Here is a 24,655-nt window from a genome sequence, read left to right as displayed (position 1 = left end):
CCTTGATGTTTGAGTTTTCCTTATGAAACATAGTGAGACCATCTTCTATTGACATCTAGTACAGTTGAGGTGATGGTTTTTGTATAGGCCACATAAACTCAAGTGTAATAGTTAACTGGGTTCCTTATCACCTCCATTTAATTATATTCAAGTATCTGTAAGATGTCTGAAAAATCTCAAAATATAAATAGCATAAAAAGCAAATAAAAAGAGCCAACACATAATCATATTCGAATGAATAAGTATCTTTGAAGTATAGGCCTCAAATATGACACAGTAATTTCTTAAACTGGGTGAGGGACAGGAAAAGCATTGTTGAACTAAGTAAGATATGTTAGGTTTCTGTTTGTCAACTCTAAAAATGTAATTTTGTTTTCGAATATACCAAACTGACAATGAGGAGGAACATTCCAGACTGAATTTTTGCCTCTTGAAAGTTTTTTACTTTGACCCATATTCTTATTCCTATGGTAACATTGGTTGAGACTTTATCTACCAAGATGACAGTACCCACCCAGCAAGACAACATGGGAGGCAGTAAAGAAGGTGAAAGAGAGGGCAAAGTTGAGAGGAAAAGTCATGGGCTTTTCTTAGTGGGAATTAGTATAAGGCACCCATCTTGGACTGTTGGCAGTCAAGTAGCTATCTCCATGGTAACAATAGCAATGGAGTTATCAACATGTGATAAGTCACAAAAAAAGATAGAAAAAGAAAGGAAGGAAGGAAAGAAGAAAGGAAGGAAGGAGGGAAGAAAGGAAGGAAAAAATGAAAAGAGAAGAAAAGGAAAAAGGGAAACCAGCATGTAAAATCTGATACTGTGGCTTGTAGAACAAAGATCCAGGGCACACTCTATTGTTATTTTCCTAGGCAAGTTAAGTTTGGAAACTATATATTACATAATATATTGGCTAGTATATATATAGTTTTATATATCTGATTATAAAGTTGTTGGTTTAATAATAATTATATATCATGAAATTAGAAAATGGGATTTACAGATTCCTTCAAAGTACAACATTAGCAAGTTTCCAGCCACCAAGATGCAGAGGACTGCAGGGTCATTCAGAATATTTTGAGTTAGGCCAAAACAGATCTTTCAGCTTTGTCTTGCTACCTTGATGGTGATGCATTGGCCTTGGGGATATTACTGAGCTATCTGAGTTATCTGAGAATATCCCCCTGAAAGAGATAACTGAGTTTATTACCAGTGTCTGAGTGCCTTTTTAAGCTGGAAAAACTGATGTAGAGTGCCTGTGAATGTTAAGAATAAAATCATCAGAGCTAATGGCAAGAGGTTTTCATTGAAAATGGCCATGTTGCCATGTTTTAAGTTTATAGGAATCAAGTCTATTTCTCTGAACAACTCATGAAAACATTGTGTTGCTCATTAATCATTATTTCAAAAGGTAGTTTAATGTGGATTTTTATTATCATCACCTTTACATTGTACTTATGTAAGCCATGCATAGTTTTATTCCAGCTTGACATATCCAGGCTTGTACAAAGGGCATGTTCATGTAATGTTTTGCAGGAGACACCATAAATTTGATGATATATTTAACTTGACAACATCAGTGAGATATTATGAGTTAAAAATAGAATTTTAATTTGTGTATGTGTTCCTGTACTGGTACATGCATATGGGATTGAATTATATATAGCTAGACAAGTGTTATATAACCAGGACTAAAACTGTAATCTTTTTCTTAAAAGGGCACTTCACTAAATCATTCATAGTTTGAGGCACCACTCTGGGAGTATATAAACTAAAATGACCTACAATCATAATTTTTTCATGTAGCACACATGGACAAATACTTGATATAGATTTACATTTATTTTTATATTGTGCTATATATAGTCTAAATATTCTAATGATAGAATCATACATACATTTATATGGACATAAAACACTAGAATAACTAGTTTCATGAATATGGAACTTGAGCATTTTGTCCTGATTATTACTTCAGATTCTTCCAGCTTCAGAAACATCTAATACTGTCTTCCTCCTGCAGTATATGAAGATGATGGGCGTGAACTCCTGTAGCCATTTCTTTGCTTGGCTTATCGAGAGTGTTGGATTTTTACTGGTGACCATTGCAATCCTCATTGTTATTCTCAAGTTTGGCAATATCCTTCCGAAGACAAATGGGTTCATTTTGTTCCTGTATTTTTCGGACTATAGCTTTTCAGTTATTGCCATGAGTTATCTCATCAGTGTCTTCTTCAACAACACAAACATCGCAGCTCTGATAGGAAGCCTCATCTATGTTATTGCTTTCTTCCCATTTATTGTTATGGTTACAATTGAAGAGGAACTAAGCTATGTCATCAAGGTGTTCATGGTAAGTCCTTGGGGAGATGGCCAGTGCATGTGAGGAATAGACTCTCCCCTCCATTTTTTTGTTCTGAGCATTTGAATTGAAAGTTCATTTATGTAATATAAAATCTTTATTGTCAAAAAATAAGCACTAGAGATGAGGCTGTTGAACAGTTTTTGGAGAAGGAGCAGTTAAAATATTGCATACACTGTTGTAGAGATCATTGTGAATTCTGACTTCTTGCTGGTCCAATTACAATGACATACTAGAACTTCAGGTGTGAGAACTATTCTAATATATGAATGATGCTCATAGTATTTATGAAATAAAATAATTTGTCAGAGTAAAATCAAATTACTTAACAGTATACATGTAACTCTGAGTTCTTTCTTACCTTTCCCTTCAAAAGCATTAAACTAAGTATTATCATCTCTAAAATTTAAGGACCAGAAGCAAAATCATCATGATAAGGCATTGCTGTTTATAGACAGGAATTTTAATAAATAACTGGTATCCATAACTGGTTACCTAGGGTTAAAAAATAAAATCTGGAATTTGTGGCAATTATCAATATCCAATCCATTGATACTTTAGCATATTTTCATTCATAAAATTATTAACCAAAATAAATTTGGGAAGTGAAATCATCCTCTACTCATAATGTTTTCATTTAAGTTTAGGCTCCATACTGTTATTTTGTAATTTATTACTTTATAGCATGTTGGACCACATCTAGTAAATTTAAATATATTATTTAGACCCACCTTCCTTTGTTTTAAGTGACATGTTCGAACTTAGGACCTGGTGCTTTCTAGGCTAAGCACTCTACCACCAAGCCATGCCTTTAAACCACTCTGTTTTGCTCCTAATTTTCCAGCTGTTGTTTTTTTATTTTTTGTTACTTTATTTTATTTTATTTATTTTTGTTGAGCAGTATCTTTTCTCTGAATTGTGTCATACTTGGAAAGGGAGCTCAGTGTATGTGTGCTTTTTAAATATATACTTAGAAAACAAGCCCCAATTCAATCTATATGTCCAGAATTTAAAATATTTTAAGATCCCTCCAGGTGACATGTGTGAAATCTGCTAGAACTATCACTGCTGTTCATTTCCCCCCAGAGCCTGCTGTCCCCAACAGCATTCAGCTATGCAAGCCAATACATAGCACGGTATGAAGAACAAGGCGTTGGTAGGTTCACTTTCTTTAAAACTGAGTTTCATCTTTTATAACTTTTGCTTTTCACATTCTTTATAACTGAGCTTCATCTTTTATAAATGTGTCAGGAAAAATAAATATCCGTGTCTAATTTTTTTAGGTCTTCAGTGGGAAAACATGTACAGTTCTCCAGTCCGGGGTGATACCACCTCATTTGGTTGGCTGTGCTGTCTAATCCTAGCTGATGCTTTCATTTATTTCCTTATCGCTTGGTATGTCAGGAACGTTTTCCCAGGTATGGACATATTTCTTACAGGTAGACATTATCTTTGTCTTATGGTTGTCACTGCTGTTAACCATACTGGTTTTAATATTATAACATCTATGTTCTAATAGCTGATACACCATCTATAATCTCAAAAAAAACCAGAAACACTGAAATCCTAAAATGAACCAAATATTTCAGATTAATAAATTGCTTCATTTTTGCTCTGATAATCCTTTAAAAGATGGAGTAAATTAAGAAGCAATTAATAGTGTCAGGTCAATCCATCTTTTCAACTTGGAAGTGAGATGTTATAAAGCAAAACTCAAGTCTCCCAATTTTCAGGAGAATGAGTTCCATAACCATATATAGAATCCTATTGTTTAATTTCTAGTGCTTAAAATTAAAAGTCAATCATAATTCTTCTTAATATCTTCTTAATACAGGGACATATGGTATGGCAGCTCCATGGTATTTCCCAATCCTTCCTTCCTATTGGAAAGAGCGATTTGGATGCTCAGAGGTGAAGCGTGAGAAAAACAATGGCCTCGTTTTTACTAACATCATGATGCAGAACACCAACCCCTCTTCCAGTAAGACAAGTAGGTCAACCACATTACTGTAAGAGAAATGATGTAAAACAGAATGATTAGTTGTTTGAATTGTGCTTTTCTAAATGGCAAAATTATCATCCTTTCAGTCATGGATGAGTATGTCTACACATATGTGTTTAGACTCTTATGGGTATTGAATTGTGGCTTTTTCTGGGCTCATTAGCTCAGTGGGTTAGCATATGGTGTTAATTAGGCCAAGATCATAGATCCTTTTGTGGTCCGGTTAGCCTCACACAGAGAAAGATTTTGCTCCTTGGCCACAGTCTGTACCCCTAATTCTAACCATCTGCTACCAGTCATAAGGAGTAGCCAAGTAACAGATATGGGTAATTTAGCATAACCCATCACTAATGCTACAAAAACCATTCAAAGCTCATGTAACATCAACAGTAGGTGAGCAGTGTCATCTTTATCAAATAACAATGACCCATGTAAGTGGTCCCTTGGTGATGCCCAAAGTATCAGACACTGATTAATGAATTGGATTCTATAAACCACAGAACTGAGCAACCATATCGCTGCACTGTTAAATCCATAATCTAGTAACATCCTGCCCAATCAGAGGACAAAGGTTTTGAGGTTTATCTTTTGAATATGTAAATATCTTTCACACGAAAGAAGAACTACTAATTTTATAATATATTCTAGAGATGTTTTCTCAAACAGAGAAGACTGGCAAAAAATGTGGCTTTACACATTCATTCACTCTGTGACCAATGAAGAGAGAGGTTAAAGACTGTTTCTGGATCTAGATTTTTTTTTTTGCCAATTCTGGGACTTGTACACAGGCCCTGAACACTGTCCTTGGGCTTTCTCAAGGATATATCTCTACCACTTGAGCCACAGCACCCCTTCAGGCTTTTTCTCTGTATGTGGTACTGAGGATCTTCATACATGCTAGGCAAGCACTCTACCACGAGGCCAAACTCATGGCTCTGTTTCTGGATTTTTATTTTTTTACTTAAAGGATTGTATTTCTATAACCTTCCATTTTTAATTACAATCTTACTCTTGCTGCAGTCCCTTATTTGTGAGCTTATTATTTTTCCTTTGATTGTTCTCCAGGTCCTGAATCCCCAGTGTCTCCCTCAAACATTGAGCCTGAACCGAAGGATCTTCCAGTTGGAGTTGCCCTGCACGGGGTCACAAAGACCTATGGCTCAAAAATTGCTGTTGATAATCTCAATCTGAACTTTTATGAAGGGCATATTACCTCATTGCTGGGGCCCAATGGAGCTGGGAAAACTACTACCATGTAATGTTTCTTTTCAGTGCTTAATATCACAGAAGTATATATTTTAAAACTACAGTTCATTTTATAGACTAACCTTTTTAATATAAAAATGAAGTATTGATTTATTAGATGATGTCACCTAGTTCAATTTTTATACTATACAAGGAATTCTTGGGTTCAAAACAGTGAACTCACAAAAAAGAAAGAAAGAAAGAAAGAAAGAAATCTGGTCTACCAAGTGAAACATAATATACTTGATTCATCTAGTGTTGGCCTACCAGAGGCATCTTAAACATATTAATTCAGTGCCAATATATAAACATGAGGAGTTTCCCTAGTGAAAGTAAATGCTTTCTGAGGCATGTCCTAGAAAGTAGGAAGTTCTGCAAGACTGAATCCACATTTTTAGGCAGTGACTCCTGGTTGAGTCTCATTAGTGGCTGGTCTCTTAATGAGAACATCTGCTTTCTGGTTCATCCCCGGTCTCCAGCAATCTCTACTGCTATACCCATGCACTCTGTCTCATTTATTTTACATACATATCCAAACCCCTGGATAACATTGAGTTTGCATATCCTGGTGGGTATGAATGTACACAACCTCACCTGCTCACTATAGGAAACCCTTGCCTTGACTCAGTAGGAAATGAAAGATTCACCAGCTGTCAGGTATGGATCAAAAGGGCCAAGAGCAGTATAGAGGCTCTTTCCATTTGTGTAGCACTTTTCTGTGTCAGAAGGGAGATGTTATTCAAATGCTGTTAAAGTGACACTTTTTTTTGAAACTTTTTAATATGATTTACCTCCAGTGGTCCTCATTTTGATTAGTTGCTGAGCCAGTGCTAAATTGCTGTCTGCACTGTAGCCTTTAAGAGTCATTGGGTATATATCCAATTCTGAATCACTGTGAGCAAGTGCTGTGACTGCCAAAACACTGAAATGACTGCTTTTTGTAAATAAGAAAAGTACAAAGATGGTTATGATAAAAGTGAACATCCAGGTTTTTTTTATATGCACAACCTGTTGAAAGCCAGAGATGCCTGTTTCGTGAGACTATTCTGTTTAAATAGCAAGGTTCCTAACAGGAACTAAGAGGTATGGGAAGAAAAAGAACAGAGACAGCATTTAAAGAGGCTATAATTTTCACTTCCTCTGCCCTATTTTGTTCTTCTGAATATAAACATTTAAATATAAAGAATAGAGTATGTTATTTGTATGTCAAAGCATTTTATGAAAAAAATGATGTATAATACTGTTTCCTATTTGGTCCTCAGAGATTCCTTGCAAGGCACAGGTAAAGCACTGAGAGAGAGTAATGAGAAAACAAGTCCTTCCCCTACAACTCCTGGTGCTTGTATTCTAATGGAGGGAGTAGATGCATTTTAAGTAAGCATCTCACTTGCTAGCTCTTTGAAAGAGGATAGAGAATTATCTGGATAGAAATAATCTAGTCAAATGTTGACAATGGGACAGGGGTATATTTGGGAAGATGAATTAGGAGCTTTTATCTCTGGAATAATGAGGATACTAGCTGGTTCCTATGGTAGAAGCTGTGAAACACAGAAATATATGAGTAAAAAGACCAAGAGAAGAAGATACATAGTGACCTTGGAGTGCTCAGCTTATTCAACCAATTTATGAATCTGGCATGCAAAGAAAGGTAAACTCAACCAAGGTTCGGGTTTGAAAGCAAGAATCATGTTGGATAAGAGTCCCTATTAAGGTATATTACAAGGAAGTGGCACTTTCTGTTGGATGAATAAGCCTGAGACTAAGGGATGGGGTCTAGGCTAGAGATACAAATTAGAGACTTGTCAATTTGTACTATAGAATATCAGGGAAGTGTATGAGTTGTCTAAGGAGAGTGTGTACTTGCAGTTAAAAAGCACAACTGGAGGGGTTTTATTGTACTTGTTTTTTTTACATTTCTGTTAGTATTAATTAATTGTGCAAGGGGTTTATATTTTGAAACATCCAAATATGCACACAATTTACTTTGATCAGATTCACCCACCATTCACCCTACCTTCCCTTTTCCCTTCCCAATTGCAACACACTTCATTGTTCTATTTGTACATGAAGTATTTTGACCATAATTATCCTCTGTTACCCTTTCCATTCATTCTTCTCCCTCCCACTAGGACACCCTTTCCAGATAGACACCATTATTATTATTACCATCAAATTCACCATTATTATTATTATCATTATTATTTGCTCTCATTTAATATCTTTGTATTTCATAACTTGGCCTTGAAGGAATAGATACAGCAGAACATTTTTTTTGTAATACATGAGATATAAGTCTCACTATGTCACTTGAAAATGCTTTGTCTCTATCTGATTTCTGTTTTCTTCCTTCCCAGATCCATGCTGACCGGACTGTTTGGTACTTCAGCAGGTACCATTTTTGTGTATGGCAAAGACACCAAGACAGATCTAAACAGTGTTCGGAAGAACATGGGTGTCTGTATGCAGCATGATGTCTTGTTCAGTTACCTCACTACGAAGGAACATCTTCTCTTATACGGCTCCATCAAAGTTCCTCAGTGGACCAAAAAGCAGCTCCATGAAGAAGTGAAGAGGTGAGTCATGCCCAGAATAACAATGCGAGGTTGGAATCTCTCTCAAAGACCCTAGTCAAAATCTGGTAATAATACCAATAGGAAATGTTTTCACGTGCCCTGATTCTTAATTTTCCTTCTTCTCTGATAGTCTGTACCTGTTGCTCCATTGTTCTCACTTGTTAGTTATCTTGAAATTGTCTAGCTCTCCTTCTCTTTGTGGCTTCCATGTGGCCCTAAATCCTGTTTTCCCAATCTCGTGGCTACTACCCTAGTCTAAGTCTTATAACTGAATGCTCGGCTTCTTATGATCTAGTTCTTAAAGAGAAGCCAGGGGGATCTTTTTTGATTGCAAATCAGATGATGTCACTCCTACTGAATACACATGCTGCTTTTTGCCACACTCCATATAAACTCTTGGTTGCATTATCAATGTGACAAGACCTAATGGCCTGTGCTGGATCTCACTTCTGGTTCATTCCATGTTCTTCCGTTCACTTTGCTCTGAACACCTGAACCTAGTTGCACACTTGACTACATTGAGCCACAAGTCCTTTGACATTCTCTTGGCCAAATGACCACTTTTCTGACCTCTGCTCAAATCTTACTTAAATATCAAATATAGAATAGATGTTGATACAATTTAGTTCATATATCTAGTTTTGCTTATTTATTTTTGTTTTGTATTACCACCTAACATATTGTAAACTTGTTTGAGAATATGTTTATCTTCTGGCTCTCTCTCACATCCCTCCCCATGCATTATATTAGAATAATGTCCTTATGGTGAGAATGTTTATTGTTTACTACTTTTCTCCCTCACATAAGATATGATTCAAAACAAAATAGATACTCTAAATATTTGTGAAATGAATAGAATTTATCTCTCCTAGGTTAGTTTCTTCTTAATAGTAATTTGGAACTTCTATATCTATGATAAAAGGAAACTACCTTGAATTTCCAGTATGGCATTACATCTTACAGAACACGTAGTAATTGCTTAGTGAATGTTGATCACTTAATGTCTTCACTGTGTCTTCCCAGAATTCAAATGGTCTGTTAACCACCATCAATTTTTTTTCAGGACTTTGAAAGATACTGGGCTCTATAGCCATCGCCATAAGAGAGTTGGAACACTGTCAGGAGGGATGAAGAGGAAGTTGTCGATATCCATAGCTCTCATCGGTGGATCGAGGGTGGTCATTCTGGATGAACCATCCACTGGAGTTGACCCATGTTCTCGTCGAAGTATATGGGATGTAATATCCAAGAACAAAGCTGGTATGAATACTTTCCAAGAACTTGTTTCACATAACAATTGTCATTCTGCCCTCTGGAACACACAAAATCACACCAAAGACCTTGTGCTGGTAGCTCACACCTATAATCCTAGCTACACAGAAGGGTGAGATCTGAGGAGTGCAGTTCAGAGCTAGCTCAGGCAGGAAAGTCACCAATTAACCAGGAAAAAAATCATAAGTAGAAAGTAGGCATGACTCAAGTAGTAGAGCACCATCCTTGAGCACAAAATCCAAATGAGAGCTTAAGACCACGAGTTCTTACAGATCCAACAGAAGTTTCAATATCTGCCTAGAGAAGCTGGGAATCTAATTAGAGATACCAAACATACACAAATGAAAATAGACTGAAAACAGACTAAATAAGTGCTCACAGGATGTGAAGCAAAGGAGTAATCAGAGTGGAGTGGATTAATCAGAGAGGAAATTCAAAGAGCCATTAAAATTATTGCTTTTTCATAGCAAAGAAAATAAAAAAAGAGAGAACTGAAGGTAAAACTGAAGCCACAGGAGTAAAACTTTGACAGATTGGAAACAGCTGCTGAGGCATACAGAGTGCCTGATGGACATTTAGCTATGCCGGATAGTAAATGATTATTTGCTGCCAACTTGGATGAAAAATGGTCCTCCATTATTGAAGAAAACCCCATTGAAATTCCCTTTGATCATTTTGGAGGTTTCTTCTGGCCTGCCTGTTGTGTATGTGTGCTGTTGTTGTTTCTCAGGTAGCTCATAAACTGTGACTCTTGTCTTCATAAGTCACAGGATTTACTCTTGCTAACTCCGTGTATCTTGGGAGCTGTGTCTTCATTTTTCCATTCTCTCTTGTTCTCTACTATGTCTCCAAGCCAGAACAATCATTCTGTCAACACACCACTTGGACGAGGCTGAAGTGCTAAGTGACCGTATCGCCTTCCTGGAACAGGGTGGACTGCGCTGCTGTGGATCGCCGTTCTACCTCAAGGAGGTGTTTGGGGATGGGTACCACCTCATACTCACCAAGAAGAAGGTTTGTAGGAGGAAAAATAATACTTCTTGATGCGGTTATAAGTTATCATTGCTTCTAATGGAGACAGACTCGGCCACTTGATTGCTAAAATTTGCTAGTATGCTACCCTTGTTGTTCTATTTTTAACTAAATGTTTATTGTTTTAAGAATAAGATTTTAATCTTTGGGAATTTGGGGCAAAACTGAGTTTGGAACTCAGGCCCCTGCTTTACCCCTCAAACCACGTACCTGGAGTAATCGTCTTAAATTTTAGCACACGTTAGAATTCGAGGTCTTGGGTTAGTATGTCTGATTCCATAGTCTGGGTTGTGCCTCCAGAATCAACTAAATTTCTCACAAGTTTCTTTGATGCTGATCTACATTGTCTGAAAAAACTCAGGAATAGGCAAAATGTGATCTATCTTAAGATTACTAATGGATGTTAGCCTTTTGGTTTCCCCTTCCATTTCTAAGTATAAAGCTTGTCAAATGCAAAGGAACGACAAGGACACCACGTAGTCTGCACTTGTCAAGTGTAGAATGCAGTCTGTAACTCAGGACTTCACAACACTGATGCATATGTATGCTATCAGGCAGGCTTTTGACTGCCTCCACTAATTCCTCCTGAAAACATCCTCTTGCAACTCTAGAAAGATAAAAAGAAAGTCATTATTGTTGTCAACAATTTGGAAATTCATACATTAGGAACATGACATGTCTGAACAGGTCACCAAGGTCTATCCTAGACACTGAATAGGTCAATGAAATGATAATTAAAATCTTTGGCCTTCGTGAGCTTCATATTCTGATAGAGTAAGATGATTCAGAGGATAGACTCAGTAAGCAAACCATTTAATGTATTAGTAATTAGTCAAATTACCCAGTATATGTGGGTAGAAATAAACAAGGCAACATGAAAAGGGATGGTAGTTGATTCAGTTTTTAAGAAAGGTAGTAAAAGAGCATTCTAAACAGGAATACTAGAGCCACAAGTTGGAGATAGGAAATAATGGGACCTGATGCTCTCTGGGGTAAAGTCCCTTCAGAAAGGCATGGGCCTGAATCCGGAGGCCGCTAGCAACAGAGAGTAGACAGTTGTTGCTGAAGTCGAACAGGAAAGAGAGAAGAAGGTGGGCAGTGAGGTTGGAGAAGGGACAGGTGGGAGGAGAGAAGGAGTCTAGCAGCATAGCAACTTAGGAACAACTTCAGGGCCCCTAAAAGTACAATGGAGAGACACCGAGAAGAGCGATGTGTGATCTGACTTAGGTCTAGAACAACCTAAAAGAACTCATCACCCCTCCTGATTAGTACCCTTGGCCCTACCCTGTACGAAGGAGAGTGATTCACTTGCATTTTTGTCCACAGAGTCCAAATTTAGATGCAAATAGAGTATGTGACACAATGGCCGTGACGACGATGATCCGCTCACACCTTCCCGATGCCTACCTCAAGGAAGATATCGGGGGAGAACTTGTGTATGTGCTTCCTCCGTTTAGCACCAAAGTCTCAGGAGCCTATCTGTCTCTCCTCAGAGCCCTGGACCAGGGCATGGGTGATCTCAACATTGGGTGCTATGGCATTTCCGACACCACTGTTGAAGAGGTACATGCGAACCTGAGAAGCTATTTCCCTCTCTTCCTTCCTAACTTCATTCTTTCTAGTCTCTTGTACTTGTTTTTGTTTTTTTCTTTTTGCAAGATCAGTGATCAGCTGTAGGGCCTTGTGCATGCTAGAGAAGCCCTATGCCTCTTGACCTCATTTACAGTTACATTTCTTAACTTCCCAAAGCTGTAGTAACTTGCATAAATATGTGAACTTAAAAAACATTTTAGGGGCCGGGGGTTTGGCCTAGTGGTAGAGTGTTTGTCTAGCATGCATGAAGACCCAGGTTCAATTCCTTGGTGTCACATACATAGAAAAAGCCAGTAGTGGTGCTGTGGCTCAAGTGGTAGAGCTCTAGCCTGTAGGAAAGCCGAAGGACAATGTTCAGGCGCTGAGTTCAAACCCCAGGACTCAAAAAAAATTTTTTTTAAAATAAATACTTTACAAAAATCAGAAGCTTAAATTCTCCATACTTTCTCTAGAAAAGTGCCTCCTGTTTTTGTTTTTTCATTTAAAAGATGAGTATATACAGCTTTTACATATTCACTCTTACTTTTGTTTTCGTTCTGTTGTTGTGGTTCAGGAGGTTAGACTCGGGACTTTATGCTCTTTCTCAGCTTTATCTGCTCACAGCTGATGTGCTACTACTTGAGCCCCTTTTTCAGTTCCCACTTTCCTTCTGCATAACCGGAGATAAGAGTCTTGTGCATTTTTTTACTCAGACTGGCTCTGATCCATAATTCTCAGCTTTCAGCCTCTCGAGTAACTGGGATTATAGGGGTGAGCCATTGCAACTGGCAACATAATCTCTTAGAGTCAGATGAGAAATGTCTGTCTCCATAAATCTGATAAAAATTCAAAACCAAACTTGAGTTCAGAAATTGGACCTGAATATTTTTTATGTTAATGAAGTGATATGCTTTCTTTTCCTTAGGTATTTCTGAACTTGACTAAGGAGTCACAGAGGAGTAGTGGCATGAGCCTGGACCACTTAACACAAAGGAAAATTGGGAATCCCACTGTGAATGGCACCTCAACTCCGGACGATCTGTCTGTGAGCAGCAGCAACTTCACAGACAGAGATGGTATAAAGCTAATGCAGATATTTTGCTCAATTGTCAAAAGTGACATGAAAGGATAGACTGAAATTTTTTACTTGTTGACTTTTTGTTTTTCATTTGGTACTGGGGATTGGATCCAGGGCCTGTGAACACTACCTATGCTTAGCCCTGCATTTTAAATTAAAAAAAAACAACTTTAAAAAGTCTTAGAGAAATAAAGTGTTTTTTCCCCTAACATATAAGATATTCATGAAAACAAATCTAATTTTCAGTTTGAACCGTTTGGTGACGATAGTGAAGGAAAGGTCATTGGTGAATAACAGCGAGTTCTCTCTACTCACCAAAGTGACTTTGAGATGCTACTTTCTATAATTTCAGCTTTGTGCTTAACAAGTTAAGATGCTTTTTTGTAATTGGCACTATCCTGGCCATGGAAAAGTTATCTTGAAAATCTTTCTGCTATTGGTCAAGCATAAAAGAAGACAACAGTCATCAAAACCTTTCAGAAAGCAAAAGACTCACCCTGCCATAAAGCACACCTTGAAAGACATGTCGGCTCCTGCTCCATTCCCTACCACAGTCTGAATTACTGAGAGGCTGAGAAAATGCCTGGTGGTGAAAGCCTCTGAATTGATTAAGTTAGCCTTGATAGTTAGGAACCTGTAATAACAGGTTTCTTCTTCGGTTCTTCATCCAGAATATTTTCACAAAACCCTGTTTCATGACAGGAATTTGAGGGACCAAGCTCCTTTTTAAAGTAGCTTTGATTGTAGCTTAGTGTCCTGACAGTTAATTCATACCTTCGGAAACACTGTTTACTCAAAGAAGCATGTAGTACAATGATATATAAATTATGGAGTAGTCATTTCAACAGTTTGCTTAAATTGGGGGAAATCTTGAGGAACAGAACTTTTAATTAAACATTTCCTTGTCTCTAAACTTCAGAAAAGATCATCTCTGACGTTTGCATCGTTCTGGAATTTGGGGCTCATTTGTCCTCTGTTGCATTCCTCATTTATCATCTTTTGTAGAATGTAATTGTAGAGTCCACAGAATTAAAGACATTGATTAGAAAGTGGTCATCTGCTGCAGGAAGTTAATGCTGTATATTTTCATCAGCATTTGTCTCATAATTTGAAAGTCTTCTTCAGTCAAAACGTTCCCCTCATTGACATTATCTTTGAGAAAGCACATTTACTCCATTTGCTACACCTGTAAGTCATCCACATGTAATTTCTTGAGAAACAGAAAAGCATGCTAATTAGCTCAAAATATTCAGCTCCTTGTACAATTCCCTTTTGCAGAGATATGAGTTTGCATTTCAACGTGTTCACTCTGTTTAATTGGAATTCATTTTAAATTAAGCAGCTTTGTATTTTTTTTCCTTATCAGCTAAATGAAGATCATGATTTTTGGGCTGCATAATTTGTGATGGAAAATTTAAAATATACACGGTCGAGGAAAACTGTCATCTTATCACGTGTGAAGGAAAACTTAATGTCAGGCCTTTGGAAAGAATGCTAAATTTGAAGTTTTGTGAAAGAGTTTCTGAAATTATTAGAAGGAGCCAAGTTTATAGCCTCCAAAGCTCCTCTCATAAGGCCGTGGTATTTTCTTAGCACCTGGAGAGCATTTCAAATGGATAAAGGAAGGGTAGATATATTTTTTCCAATGAATTCTTTTTGAGATTCTAGTGGTAAAATGTAGTTCTAAAAATTCATAATCATTCCAAATTTCCAATGAGAAAATAATGAATAAGTGGTTGGACTACAAGTATACCTTGGAGGAGAGAATTCCCTTTTCCTACTTCACAGTGAATTCGTTAGATTTCATGTTAGACATAGAAGCAATTATACTTACAAGGGCCAAGTTACTTACAATAGGAATGAGTTCTTGGACTGATTCTATCTATCTTAGATTCAATCTAAATTTGATCTCATGATAGGAACTATTTAATAGGTATTCATCATTAGTAATACAAGCCACCTCTGAAATTATAACTTTAGAAGGGACCCAGGGCTCATGACTATAATCCTAATAATCCTAACTACTCTGGAGGCTGAGATGTGAGGATTATAGTTCAAAGCCATCCCAGGCAGCAAAGTCTGTGAGACTCTTATCTTCAGTTAATTACAGAGAAATCTGGATGTGGTCTCGTGCTAGCCTTGAGCAAAATGGAGCTCAAGGAGTTACAGGAGTAGCCACAAAAACAAAGCAATATTTATTAAATTCCAGATGTCTGAGCTTTACATTTTCCATGAAAAAAAAGACTGCATATGTGTAATATTTTCTCTCCAGAAAATTACAATTTGTAAGGTACTGTGTGTGTGTGTGTGTGTATGAGTGTGTGTGTGCATGCATATGTGTGTGTGCCAGTACTGGTGCTTGAATTCAGAATCTAGGCATTGTCCTTTAGTTTTTCACTCAAGGGTAGCACCCTACCACTTAGATACAGCTTCAAGTTCAGCTCTTTGGTAGTTGATTACAGATAAGAGTCTTATGGACTTCCCTGTCCAAGCTGGCTTTGACCTGCAATCTTCAGATCTCAGACCCCGAGTAGCTCATTCTACAGGTGTGAGTAAGCCACCAGTTTCAGGTTTTTCAAGACACTTTTATGTACAGGTCTAGATGAGGTAGTCCTCAATTTGAGAACCATGTAAACTGGCAAATGGATTGTTAGGCCTCCAGTACCAATATTGAAAATATAATCTTTTTTCTTCACAATACTACAATATACCATCCATCTATAGTTTCTGAAGTTACTTTAATACTTAATTTACCAAAGTTTCTTGGGTCATAGCACATTTCTTTTGCTTAACCAGACAAAGTCCTGACAAGCAATGAGAGGCTGGATGGTTTTGGACTGTTACTGAAGAAGATAATGGCTATTCTCATTAAGAGATTCCACCACACACGCAGAAACTGGAAAGGTCTCATTGCTCAGGTCATCCTCCCCATTGTCTTCGTTACCACTGCTATGGGCCTTGGCACGCTGAGAAATTCCAGCAACAATTACCCAGAGATCCAGATCTCCCCTTCTCTTTATGGCACCTCAGAACAGACAGCCTTCTATGCGTGAGTTGCCTTCCATTAACTAAGAAAGTATTCTTCAAATGCTTCCAGACCTGTATTTGTACTTGCTTGCATCCCACGATGCAGTAAAGAACAAAGGACATAGGTACCACAGTCTCTGATTCAGTGAAAGGAATGGGCAGTTTGATTTACTGAGGTATCAGTTTCCAGCACCAACAAGTGCCATTTAAAATGGATATTTATTTCAATGAGTAGGCTTTAACTAGCCAGGTTATGTGCTGTTTCTCAGTCTATTAATATATAGCAAACAAAATTTTATTGTGTCTGACAAAGATAGCTGTATGGAATAGATGTTGTATATAATGTAATGTGACATACATGATAAGGATGGCTAAATGCATATGACAAAATAGAGACAGGTGCATATGCATATTGTTTCCTATACCTTTTCTGCTCCCAAAGGTAGTCTTTCTTAGATTCTTTGATGCATACATCAAAGCTCATACATACAAGCTCATAAAACATTCCTATAGACAGCAAAGTTGCATGTTTTCAAATTATTTGTGACTGTACACCTAAAGTGGAAGATGAACAGGACTGTGGATTTTATTCCATTTTTCATTATTGTAGGAATTTTGATCCCAGCACAAAAGCACTGGTCTCAACATTATGGAACTTCCCTGGGATTGACAATGTGTGTCTGAACAGCAGTGACTCGTAAGTGGTGTTTATTTCTCTCATTTTCAGCATCTTATGTTATGAATATGCCAACATTATTTGAATGGAATAGGGTAGTACCCTGACAAAAACGTCCGTTTAAAACATTTTAAGTAGTTCCTTTTGTTCATTCTCCAGCTGCTATATTTCAATCATAACCATGAGATATAAGAGGGGGGGGAGAGAGAGAGAGAAAGAGAGAGAGAGAGAGAGAGAGAGAGAGATATTTTTACATTTAATAGTCACAGCCTTGTGGATCCTTTGTCACATTTCACAAATGAAGGAACTAAGACTCTCAGAGACTTAAGACTCTCATCCAAAGAAATCTAGATAGGAAGATGTGAAACTCAATCTTCGATCCAAGTGTTCAGACTCCATTTCATATTTTCACACTATACCAAGTTGTTTCTTCAAACTTTCCACATAATATATAACATATGTTAACCTGACCTTGGCGCATTATTATGCCAAAGATATCCCTTCCTGTCAGCAGAGAGGATGAAAGGAGCAGAGAATAAATGTAACACAAAGCCCCATCCTGCCACAGTAGACAGTTTACGGAGTTTTACTCTCAACATTATTTACTCAATCAATGCTTTCTCTTTCTTCTACCACCAAATGTCAGATCATTTGAAAATGTAGTGCAGTGTGTATTCAAGTTATGAAAAAAATCAGTGAATTGTACTTAGAACTCTACCCCTGAACTTAATATGAAATATTTTGATTCTGCACATCTGTAATTGTGAGGATATATACACTTATCACACAAATACATATCCTTCACTTCCAGTATCATTTTCATTTGCAGACGGTGCTCAGATAAAAATGTCCTGGAAAGATGGAACACCAGTGGAGAACCTATCAATAATTTTGGTGTTTGCTCCTGCTCAGAAAATGTCCAGGTAAAATAGAATTCAGTGGCAATGAAGTAGGAAAAAGAAGAGGATAAGTATCAAAATGTGAAAGATCTATACAGGTTACCAAAGAGTCAGTATAATTTCTGTATTTGGAAGCTAATAGCTCAGAGATATGGACTCTGGCAACTCAAAAGTATTGACTTTGAACTTCAGGTCAGTTTTTTAAATCCAACTCAGGACAAATCGCCAAGGGTGGGTAATTCTATGATGGTCTTTGTGCAGACCAATGGAAAATGAATTTTTGGACTCTGTTCAGTTCTAACTAGAAATCTGTTTCAAGAACAAAATGTGACCATAACTGTCATACTGGAAAAAACATGCCATGTTAGTGGTCAACTAACTGGGCACTCAGTCATGTCTGAGTCGAGAATAGAATTCCATATATTCCTAAGCTGTACCTCCAGGCTGCATGAAGAATAATTTCCTGAAAAAAATAGAAAAAATGTCCCACAATCTCTTTCTCTATATTTTATAGATACAGATATTAGCTTTCTAAGCTTTTCAATCCACCAAACTTTTAGGAGAACAAAAATCACTAAGCCACTTCAGAAGTCCTAATTGGATCACTATGTGAATACCACATGCATACACTTATACTCCTTATTTCAAACACATACAGCATAAGTTTTACAATTATTATGGTCAAAATTACAAAATTGAAAAATAAGGTTATAGAAAAAATAAGTCACTAATAGTTTATATTGTCAGCTAAGCTTAGGGAACTATCCAGCATTATTTCCTTGAAACATGATACATGATTGTATCCTTCACTATTCTATTACAATATCATAGAATCAAAATAGTTTCAGTACATGCAATACATTTGGAGATTTTTGGCAAGATAATTAATAGGAGCTAGGACCCAGCAAGGATTCTTTGGATTTTTGAATATTTAAAAGTTAATCTATCGGGCCGGGAGTTTGGCCTAGTGGTTAAAGTGCTTGCCTATCATGCATGAAGACCCGGGTTCGATTCCTCGGTACCACATACATAGATAAAAGCCAGAAGTGGTGCTGAGGCTCAAGTGGTAGAGCTCTAGCCTTGAGAAAATCCAAGGACAGTGCTCAGGCCCTGAGCTCAAGCCCAGGACTGGCAAAAAAAAAAGTTAATCTATCATAAAATTAAAGAATTTCTGAGATTATTCATATTTTTCCTTAGTTCACAAAGTCAACTGGGTTAATATTTTAAAAACAGATACTGAAAATTTTTATTAAGCAGAAAACAATCTGCTTGATCTTGTTTTTTTTTCTCTCAGCTTATTGTGTCAATTTATCTCTCTATGTTTAATAATAATGTCACTTAGTAGAACCAAGGCCGTTGACAGTGACTAAATATTGTAGTTAAAGCAAATTCCTAATACTTTTTGTTTTTTATTGGTCATAGGGCTTGGACTCTGGGTCTGGGCACTGTCCCTGAGCTCTTTAGCTTAAGGTTACCGCCCTACCCCTTTGAGCCGCAGTACTACTTCTGGTTTTAACTTCTGGTTTTATAGTGATTAATTGGAGATAAGAGTCTCACGGACTTTAGTGCCCTGGTTGGCTTTGAACTGTGATCCTCAGATCTCAGCCTCCTGAGTAGCTGGGATTACTGGTGTGAGCTACCGTGCCCGGCAAATTCCTAAGATTTTTGAGAGGAGAAGTTTACACCGTGTGTACATCAAGAGACCAAGAAAATCCACAAGATGGAAGATGATATTCATATAACATAATCAAGGATTATATGTAGGATACATACATACCCTCTTATTCTTATTTTGAGATATATACACATATACATACATGTATAGATATGTAAAACTACGTGCATATACATGTATGTATATCACTCCTGCAAATCAGCACCAAAAAACATAGATGATGTTTATAGAAAAATTGGCAAACTACATGAAGAGATACAAATGGTATAACCAAATAGTCAATAATGTATGGAAATATCATCAGAGAACTAACAAATAGAATCATGAAGTAATTCCTACCTCACTAAAACAGCTAATATGAAGGAAGAAAACTCCAAGTGTGGGCATAGTTCAACCTATGTGCAGCAGCTCAAACTCTAAGATTCTGCTGATGGGAATTTAATGTAGTACATCAAATTCTTAAAACTATTTGGCAATATATACTAGGGCTGAAAATTTACATATCCCATGGGACCTTGAAGGCCATTCCTATTACATACAATTTTTATCAAAAGACCCATATTAAAATATCCACAGCAACCAAGTAATAGTCACTGAAGACCCACTAGCAGTAGACTAGGCAAGCCTAGTCTTTCTACAATGGAATGTGACAAAATGAAAATGATAAGGAGTCTTCCCAGGAGTTGGCATTATTCTATCTTCTCACCTGCTTGTTGGTACAGAACATTCTGATTGTCAAAATTCATCAAGCGTTCTTGTTATAATACATGTGCTTCTCACTGTATACAATTCAGTTAAAAGATCATGTTAAAAACTGTACTGAGTATAATTAAGTGAGAATGCAGTATCTTTCTGGAAGTGATGTTCAGGTTGATACAATACAATATGAATTCCAGCACTGATCTTTTTGGGTGGCCTGTAACTTTATATTTTAGGAACACACATGTGGTGTTATCCCCTAGTTCTTGACCATAGTGTGAAATCATAAAAGATAAAACTGGAAAATGCTATACTTTCTTGAAACTAAATAAGCATGACAGTGAAGCTGGACAAGCAACAATAAGGAATATTATCTTGAAGCACAGAAAGATAGGAGTATAAAAATATGTTTTAAAATAAGCTCCAAACAAAGGTAACGTAAAATGTTCACAGTGGAGGAAAGTAGCCTGAAAGTACACAGAAGCTCTGTACTACCTTTTGGGCTTTTCTATAAATCTAAAGTAATTAAAGCATTTGTATATATATATACATATATATATGTATAGTTTGTATATAGACATAGTTATCTAAAACTAACATGAAAAACATGTGTTAACTAATATAGTTAAGTCTTCTAGGTTAAGTACTTAAAACTGATATTTCATGAATATAGTTTTCAATTTTCTACTGTCAATCTCTAGGAAGTTATATCTGATCATGATATCTTTTCAATTTGGAGCAACCTTTTTTTCTCTTCCCTGAGAGTTATTGAAGTTTTGAATCATCTAAATGTTGGGTGTTATTCTCCAAAGATATTTCCAGGTGAACACAATGAACGATACAATGGCGTATTTGTTGACGTGTATTTTTTTTGACTTTCAGTGAGTCCTAAGCATCAGGCATACGTTCTGCATGAGTATTAAGTACTTATTCTAATTTTTTGGAAGTAGGCAAGATGACTAGTTTTCCAGAGTTCTTTAGATTCAGTCTCAAAGTTCTTCAGGTTCTAGATTTTTTTAATTCACACACCAGTAATTGACATAATAAACAAATCATGTCATTAATGCTCCTTGACATTGTCTATTGGATTTGCATAAAACCAACTAGTCAAAACTTAATTTTTCATCTTCTTTCCAAGGAGTGTCCTAAATTTAGCTATTCTCCACCTCATAGAAGAATTTATTCATCCCAAGTAATTTATAACCTGACTGGGCACCACCTGGAAAACTACCTTATATCAACTGCAAATGATTTTGTCCAAAAAAGGTAAAAAAATACTCTGTTTATAACATATAATTGCTTTCTATTTTTCATGGTAACTGAATATTAAACTTAAGAGAAGTGTTATAAATCTCTAATCATTATTTGTATGGTTAAATTCTTAATTTTATTTAAACAGTCTTATGTATTGAAATTTGAGTATGGACTCTAAATGAATATTCATTGGAACAATGTAAAAGGCATTGGATGTTTTTAAGCCTTCCCAAATGTATTGTTAAATATGTTCATTTTCTTTACTTTCTTGAAACAAGAGAGGAGCAATTGACTGAATCAGACTTATTTGGAGAATTATGTGAGCGTTGATGATAATTGGCCTTAGTTCCAATAATAATAGCTTAAAATTTAGAGTACATCATGAGTGGAAAGTACTCAGGGCCAAGTACCAAAACCACTTGAACATTTACTGTGCATGGGAAGTTCCTGAGCCTCTCTTTTCTCTGTTTCTCTGTGTTTTCTTTCCTACTATCTTTCCTGTCTTTTTTTCTCCATTCCTCCATGTTCTCTTTCCTACCACTTTCATCAGATATAAATCGTCAACAATCACTGTGAAATGATTTTAAACTACAGATAAACAAAAAGAAGGAAAGAAATAATTCCAGCCAGGTGCTGCTGCCTCACATCTATAATCCTAGCTACTCAGGAGACGGAGATCTGAGGATCATGGTTCAAAGCCATGACCTGTAAGACTCTTATCTCCAATTATCCACCAGAAAACCAGAAGTGGCACTGTTACTTAAGTGGTAGAGTGATAGTCTTGAGCTGAAGAGCTCAGGGACAGAGCCCAGGCCCAGAGCTCAAGTCCCCACAACAGACCAAAAAAAATAAACAAAAATTTCTATAAGGATAGAAACACTATTAATACATTCCCCCAAATTTTCTAGTAACATGCTGATACCTAATATTTTCTATGAATACTAGTTTTGTGATAAAAAATAAATTCATATACCTGAATATTTTATATTATTTACTGTAATAAAATGGGTATACTATAAGTTAAAGGTTCTAAAAATCTGCCTTTTCTTTTTTTCACTTAATATTCTTTTTTTATTGTAATTAATAGAAGGGTTACGTTATATTCGCCAGATAGAAGGTGCATTACTTCACAAACATTGATACCCCTTCTTAAGTTTTTGTCCCCATTTCCCTCCCCACATCCCCTCCCCTCATCTTGTTTCTCTCCCTTCCCTATCCTATTTCAAATAAACAAATAAACATATATACAATATATCAGTTAATAAGATAAGATACTGGAACAATATGAGACTAACCAAGGGATAACAAAAGAGATGAGAAATAACATAGTACATTAAGAACAAAAAATCACACATTATATGGCTCTTGTTTCCATATCCTGGAGATCCTTTCATTTAGCCTCATCCTATATGGCCTTATGTATCTAGGTTTTGCCCTATTGTAAACCTCTGCTAGGAGAGTCCAAGGTCTATACTAATTATGATAAATGAGGGAAACCATTGAACTTATGTTCCTATGAGTCTGGCTTACTTCATTTAATATGATTTTTTCCAAGTCTTTCCATTTCCTTACAAATGGGGTGATATGTCGTTCTTTCTGATGGCAGCATAGAATTCCATTGTGTATAAATAAAATCTGCCTTTTAATAGCAGTGAACAATTTACTATGTCATTTAAATGTGAAAAGTTATAGCTCTACTGCATTCTTACACACAGGTGGACAGTTACAAGGTAATTCTAATGTAAATCACACTGCACCATTGTTTATTTAAATGGACTATATTTTTTAGTGATCTAAACATTTTCTTAAAAAAATAATACTCTGATTTTAACAATAATATTTTATGGAAAGGTAAGATCTGATGTTATATCATTCCATTAGTAATTATCCAGAAAAAAATTTAAGCAATAAAATACTGAGATTATTGTTATGGCTCAGTTAAGATGGAAGAATGGACCTAATTATATGATACTCATGTGCAACATATCCATTGTTTAGAGGGGCTTTTTCTTTTGCATATGATGTATATTTGAGACTAAAATATGATGAAAGGTATCAATGTTTGACAGGTTGTATTCATTTTATATAGTAAATATGTTCCTATTGGAAAGAAAAAATTAAGCTCCTACCAAAGTATTTTAGATAAACTTATGAAAATTTTTATATAGAAAACAAATATAAATCTTATTTGTCTGTAGATATGGAGGTTGGAGTTTTGGGATGCAATTGACAAATGATCTTCGTTTTGATATAACATCAGTTCCTACCAATCGAACACTTGCCAAGGTAAATTGTAGTCTTTTTCTGGGAGGCCATATGAATAAGAATGTGAAATAGATACACATGAATCTTATTATGAGGTTATAAACAAAAGATGTGTGCAACAATTTGATGTTATGCATACTCCATATTGCAATAGATAAGATTCTATATGTTTGCAGCTCAGGAAACTGTGGCACACTAAAGTGCCAGGAGACCTGTCAAAGTCAGATCATGTGGAAATGGGAATAATTTGACTTCTTCCTTCTCTTTTTAGAACCATTTTATTGCTTTCTCCTTATTACTGTGACTAGAAGTTTCAGTACTATATTGAACACAATAAGAAGTATGGATACTCTTGCCTCATTCTTGGCTTTAACAGAAATTATTTCGATTTTTGCCCCATTTAATATAAAATTGGCTGTGGGTTTTTATATATTGCCTTTATTATGTTGAAATATATTCCCTCTATTCCTCGCTTCTTCAGGGATTTTATCATAAAAGCTATGCGCTGCATTATGTTTATCGATTTATATAATGTTGAACCATCCTTGCATTACTGGATGTTGATGGTTTAAATGTGTTGTATTCTGTCTTAATGTACTTTATTTAAAACTTTTGCATCTACATTCATTAAAGGGATTTGTCTATAATTCAAAAATGTAATGTTTCACAAATTTGCATGTCATCCCTGTTCAGGAGCCATGCTACTCTTTGTATTGTTCATATAGGTACACACATATGATATATATGTGTGTATATATATATATGATAGGTACACACACATGATATATGCTATCAAAGTGAGAATAATCTGATTTTGATGTAGAGATAAAGTAATTCCCATCTTGTGGGTTTAATGAGGTATAGAAAGTGGGGGTGGTAATCAGTCTGGTTGCTAAGGATATAATGCTTACATGTGTACTTATTTCTTTTCCTACTCTTATCTACATGCCATTTGTTTGGTTTTTTAAAATTTTTTTTTGCCAGTCATGGGGCTTGAACTCAGGGCCTGAGCACTGCCCTTGGGCTTTC

At 36.2% G+C, this 24,655-nt stretch overlaps 1 protein-coding gene and 1 pseudogene across 2 annotated transcripts in view; one reads left to right on the top strand and one right to left on the bottom strand.

Annotated features, from left to right (window-relative positions):
* Nucleotides 1-24,655, top strand: part of Abca12 (ATP binding cassette subfamily A member 12) — a 165,128-nt gene that overhangs the window by 113,219 nt on the left and 27,254 nt on the right. Inside the window, exons 24-38 of one of the 2 annotated variants that reach the window (XM_090354380.1) lie at nucleotides 2,019-2,348; nucleotides 3,444-3,513; nucleotides 3,641-3,775; nucleotides 4,192-4,338; nucleotides 5,425-5,614; nucleotides 7,959-8,177; nucleotides 9,241-9,437; nucleotides 10,303-10,463; nucleotides 11,808-12,044; nucleotides 12,979-13,129; nucleotides 15,928-16,180; nucleotides 16,769-16,855; nucleotides 17,664-17,757; nucleotides 21,246-21,373; nucleotides 23,560-23,647. In XM_090354380.1, coding sequence (XP_090210506.1) covers nucleotides 2,019-2,348; nucleotides 3,444-3,513; nucleotides 3,641-3,775; nucleotides 4,192-4,338; nucleotides 5,425-5,614; nucleotides 7,959-8,177; nucleotides 9,241-9,437; nucleotides 10,303-10,463; nucleotides 11,808-12,044; nucleotides 12,979-13,129; nucleotides 15,928-16,180; nucleotides 16,769-16,855; nucleotides 17,664-17,757; nucleotides 21,246-21,373; nucleotides 23,560-23,647 — 2,487 coding nt within the window. Of the gene's footprint in view, nucleotides 1-2,018; nucleotides 2,349-3,443; nucleotides 3,514-3,640; nucleotides 3,776-4,191; nucleotides 4,348-5,424; nucleotides 5,615-7,958; nucleotides 8,178-9,240; nucleotides 9,438-10,302; nucleotides 10,464-11,807; nucleotides 12,045-12,978; nucleotides 13,130-15,927; nucleotides 16,181-16,768; nucleotides 16,856-17,663; nucleotides 17,758-21,245; nucleotides 21,374-23,559; nucleotides 23,648-24,655 lie in introns of both variants that reach the window. The other variant, XM_090354379.1, reaches the window with a different exon arrangement.
* On the bottom strand, nucleotides 24,275-24,374 carry LOC150048739 (U6 spliceosomal RNA; annotated as a pseudogene).

Source organism: Megascapheus bottae, chromosome 21 (assembly GCF_031878675.1).
Source record: "Megascapheus bottae isolate mThoBot1 chromosome 21, mThoBot2.hap1, whole genome shotgun sequence".
Classification (NCBI taxonomy): Eukaryota; Metazoa; Chordata; class Mammalia; order Rodentia; family Geomyidae; genus Megascapheus; species Megascapheus bottae.
Note: the sequence above shows the minus strand (reverse complement) of the source record. Positions and strands in the feature narration are given on the sequence as shown.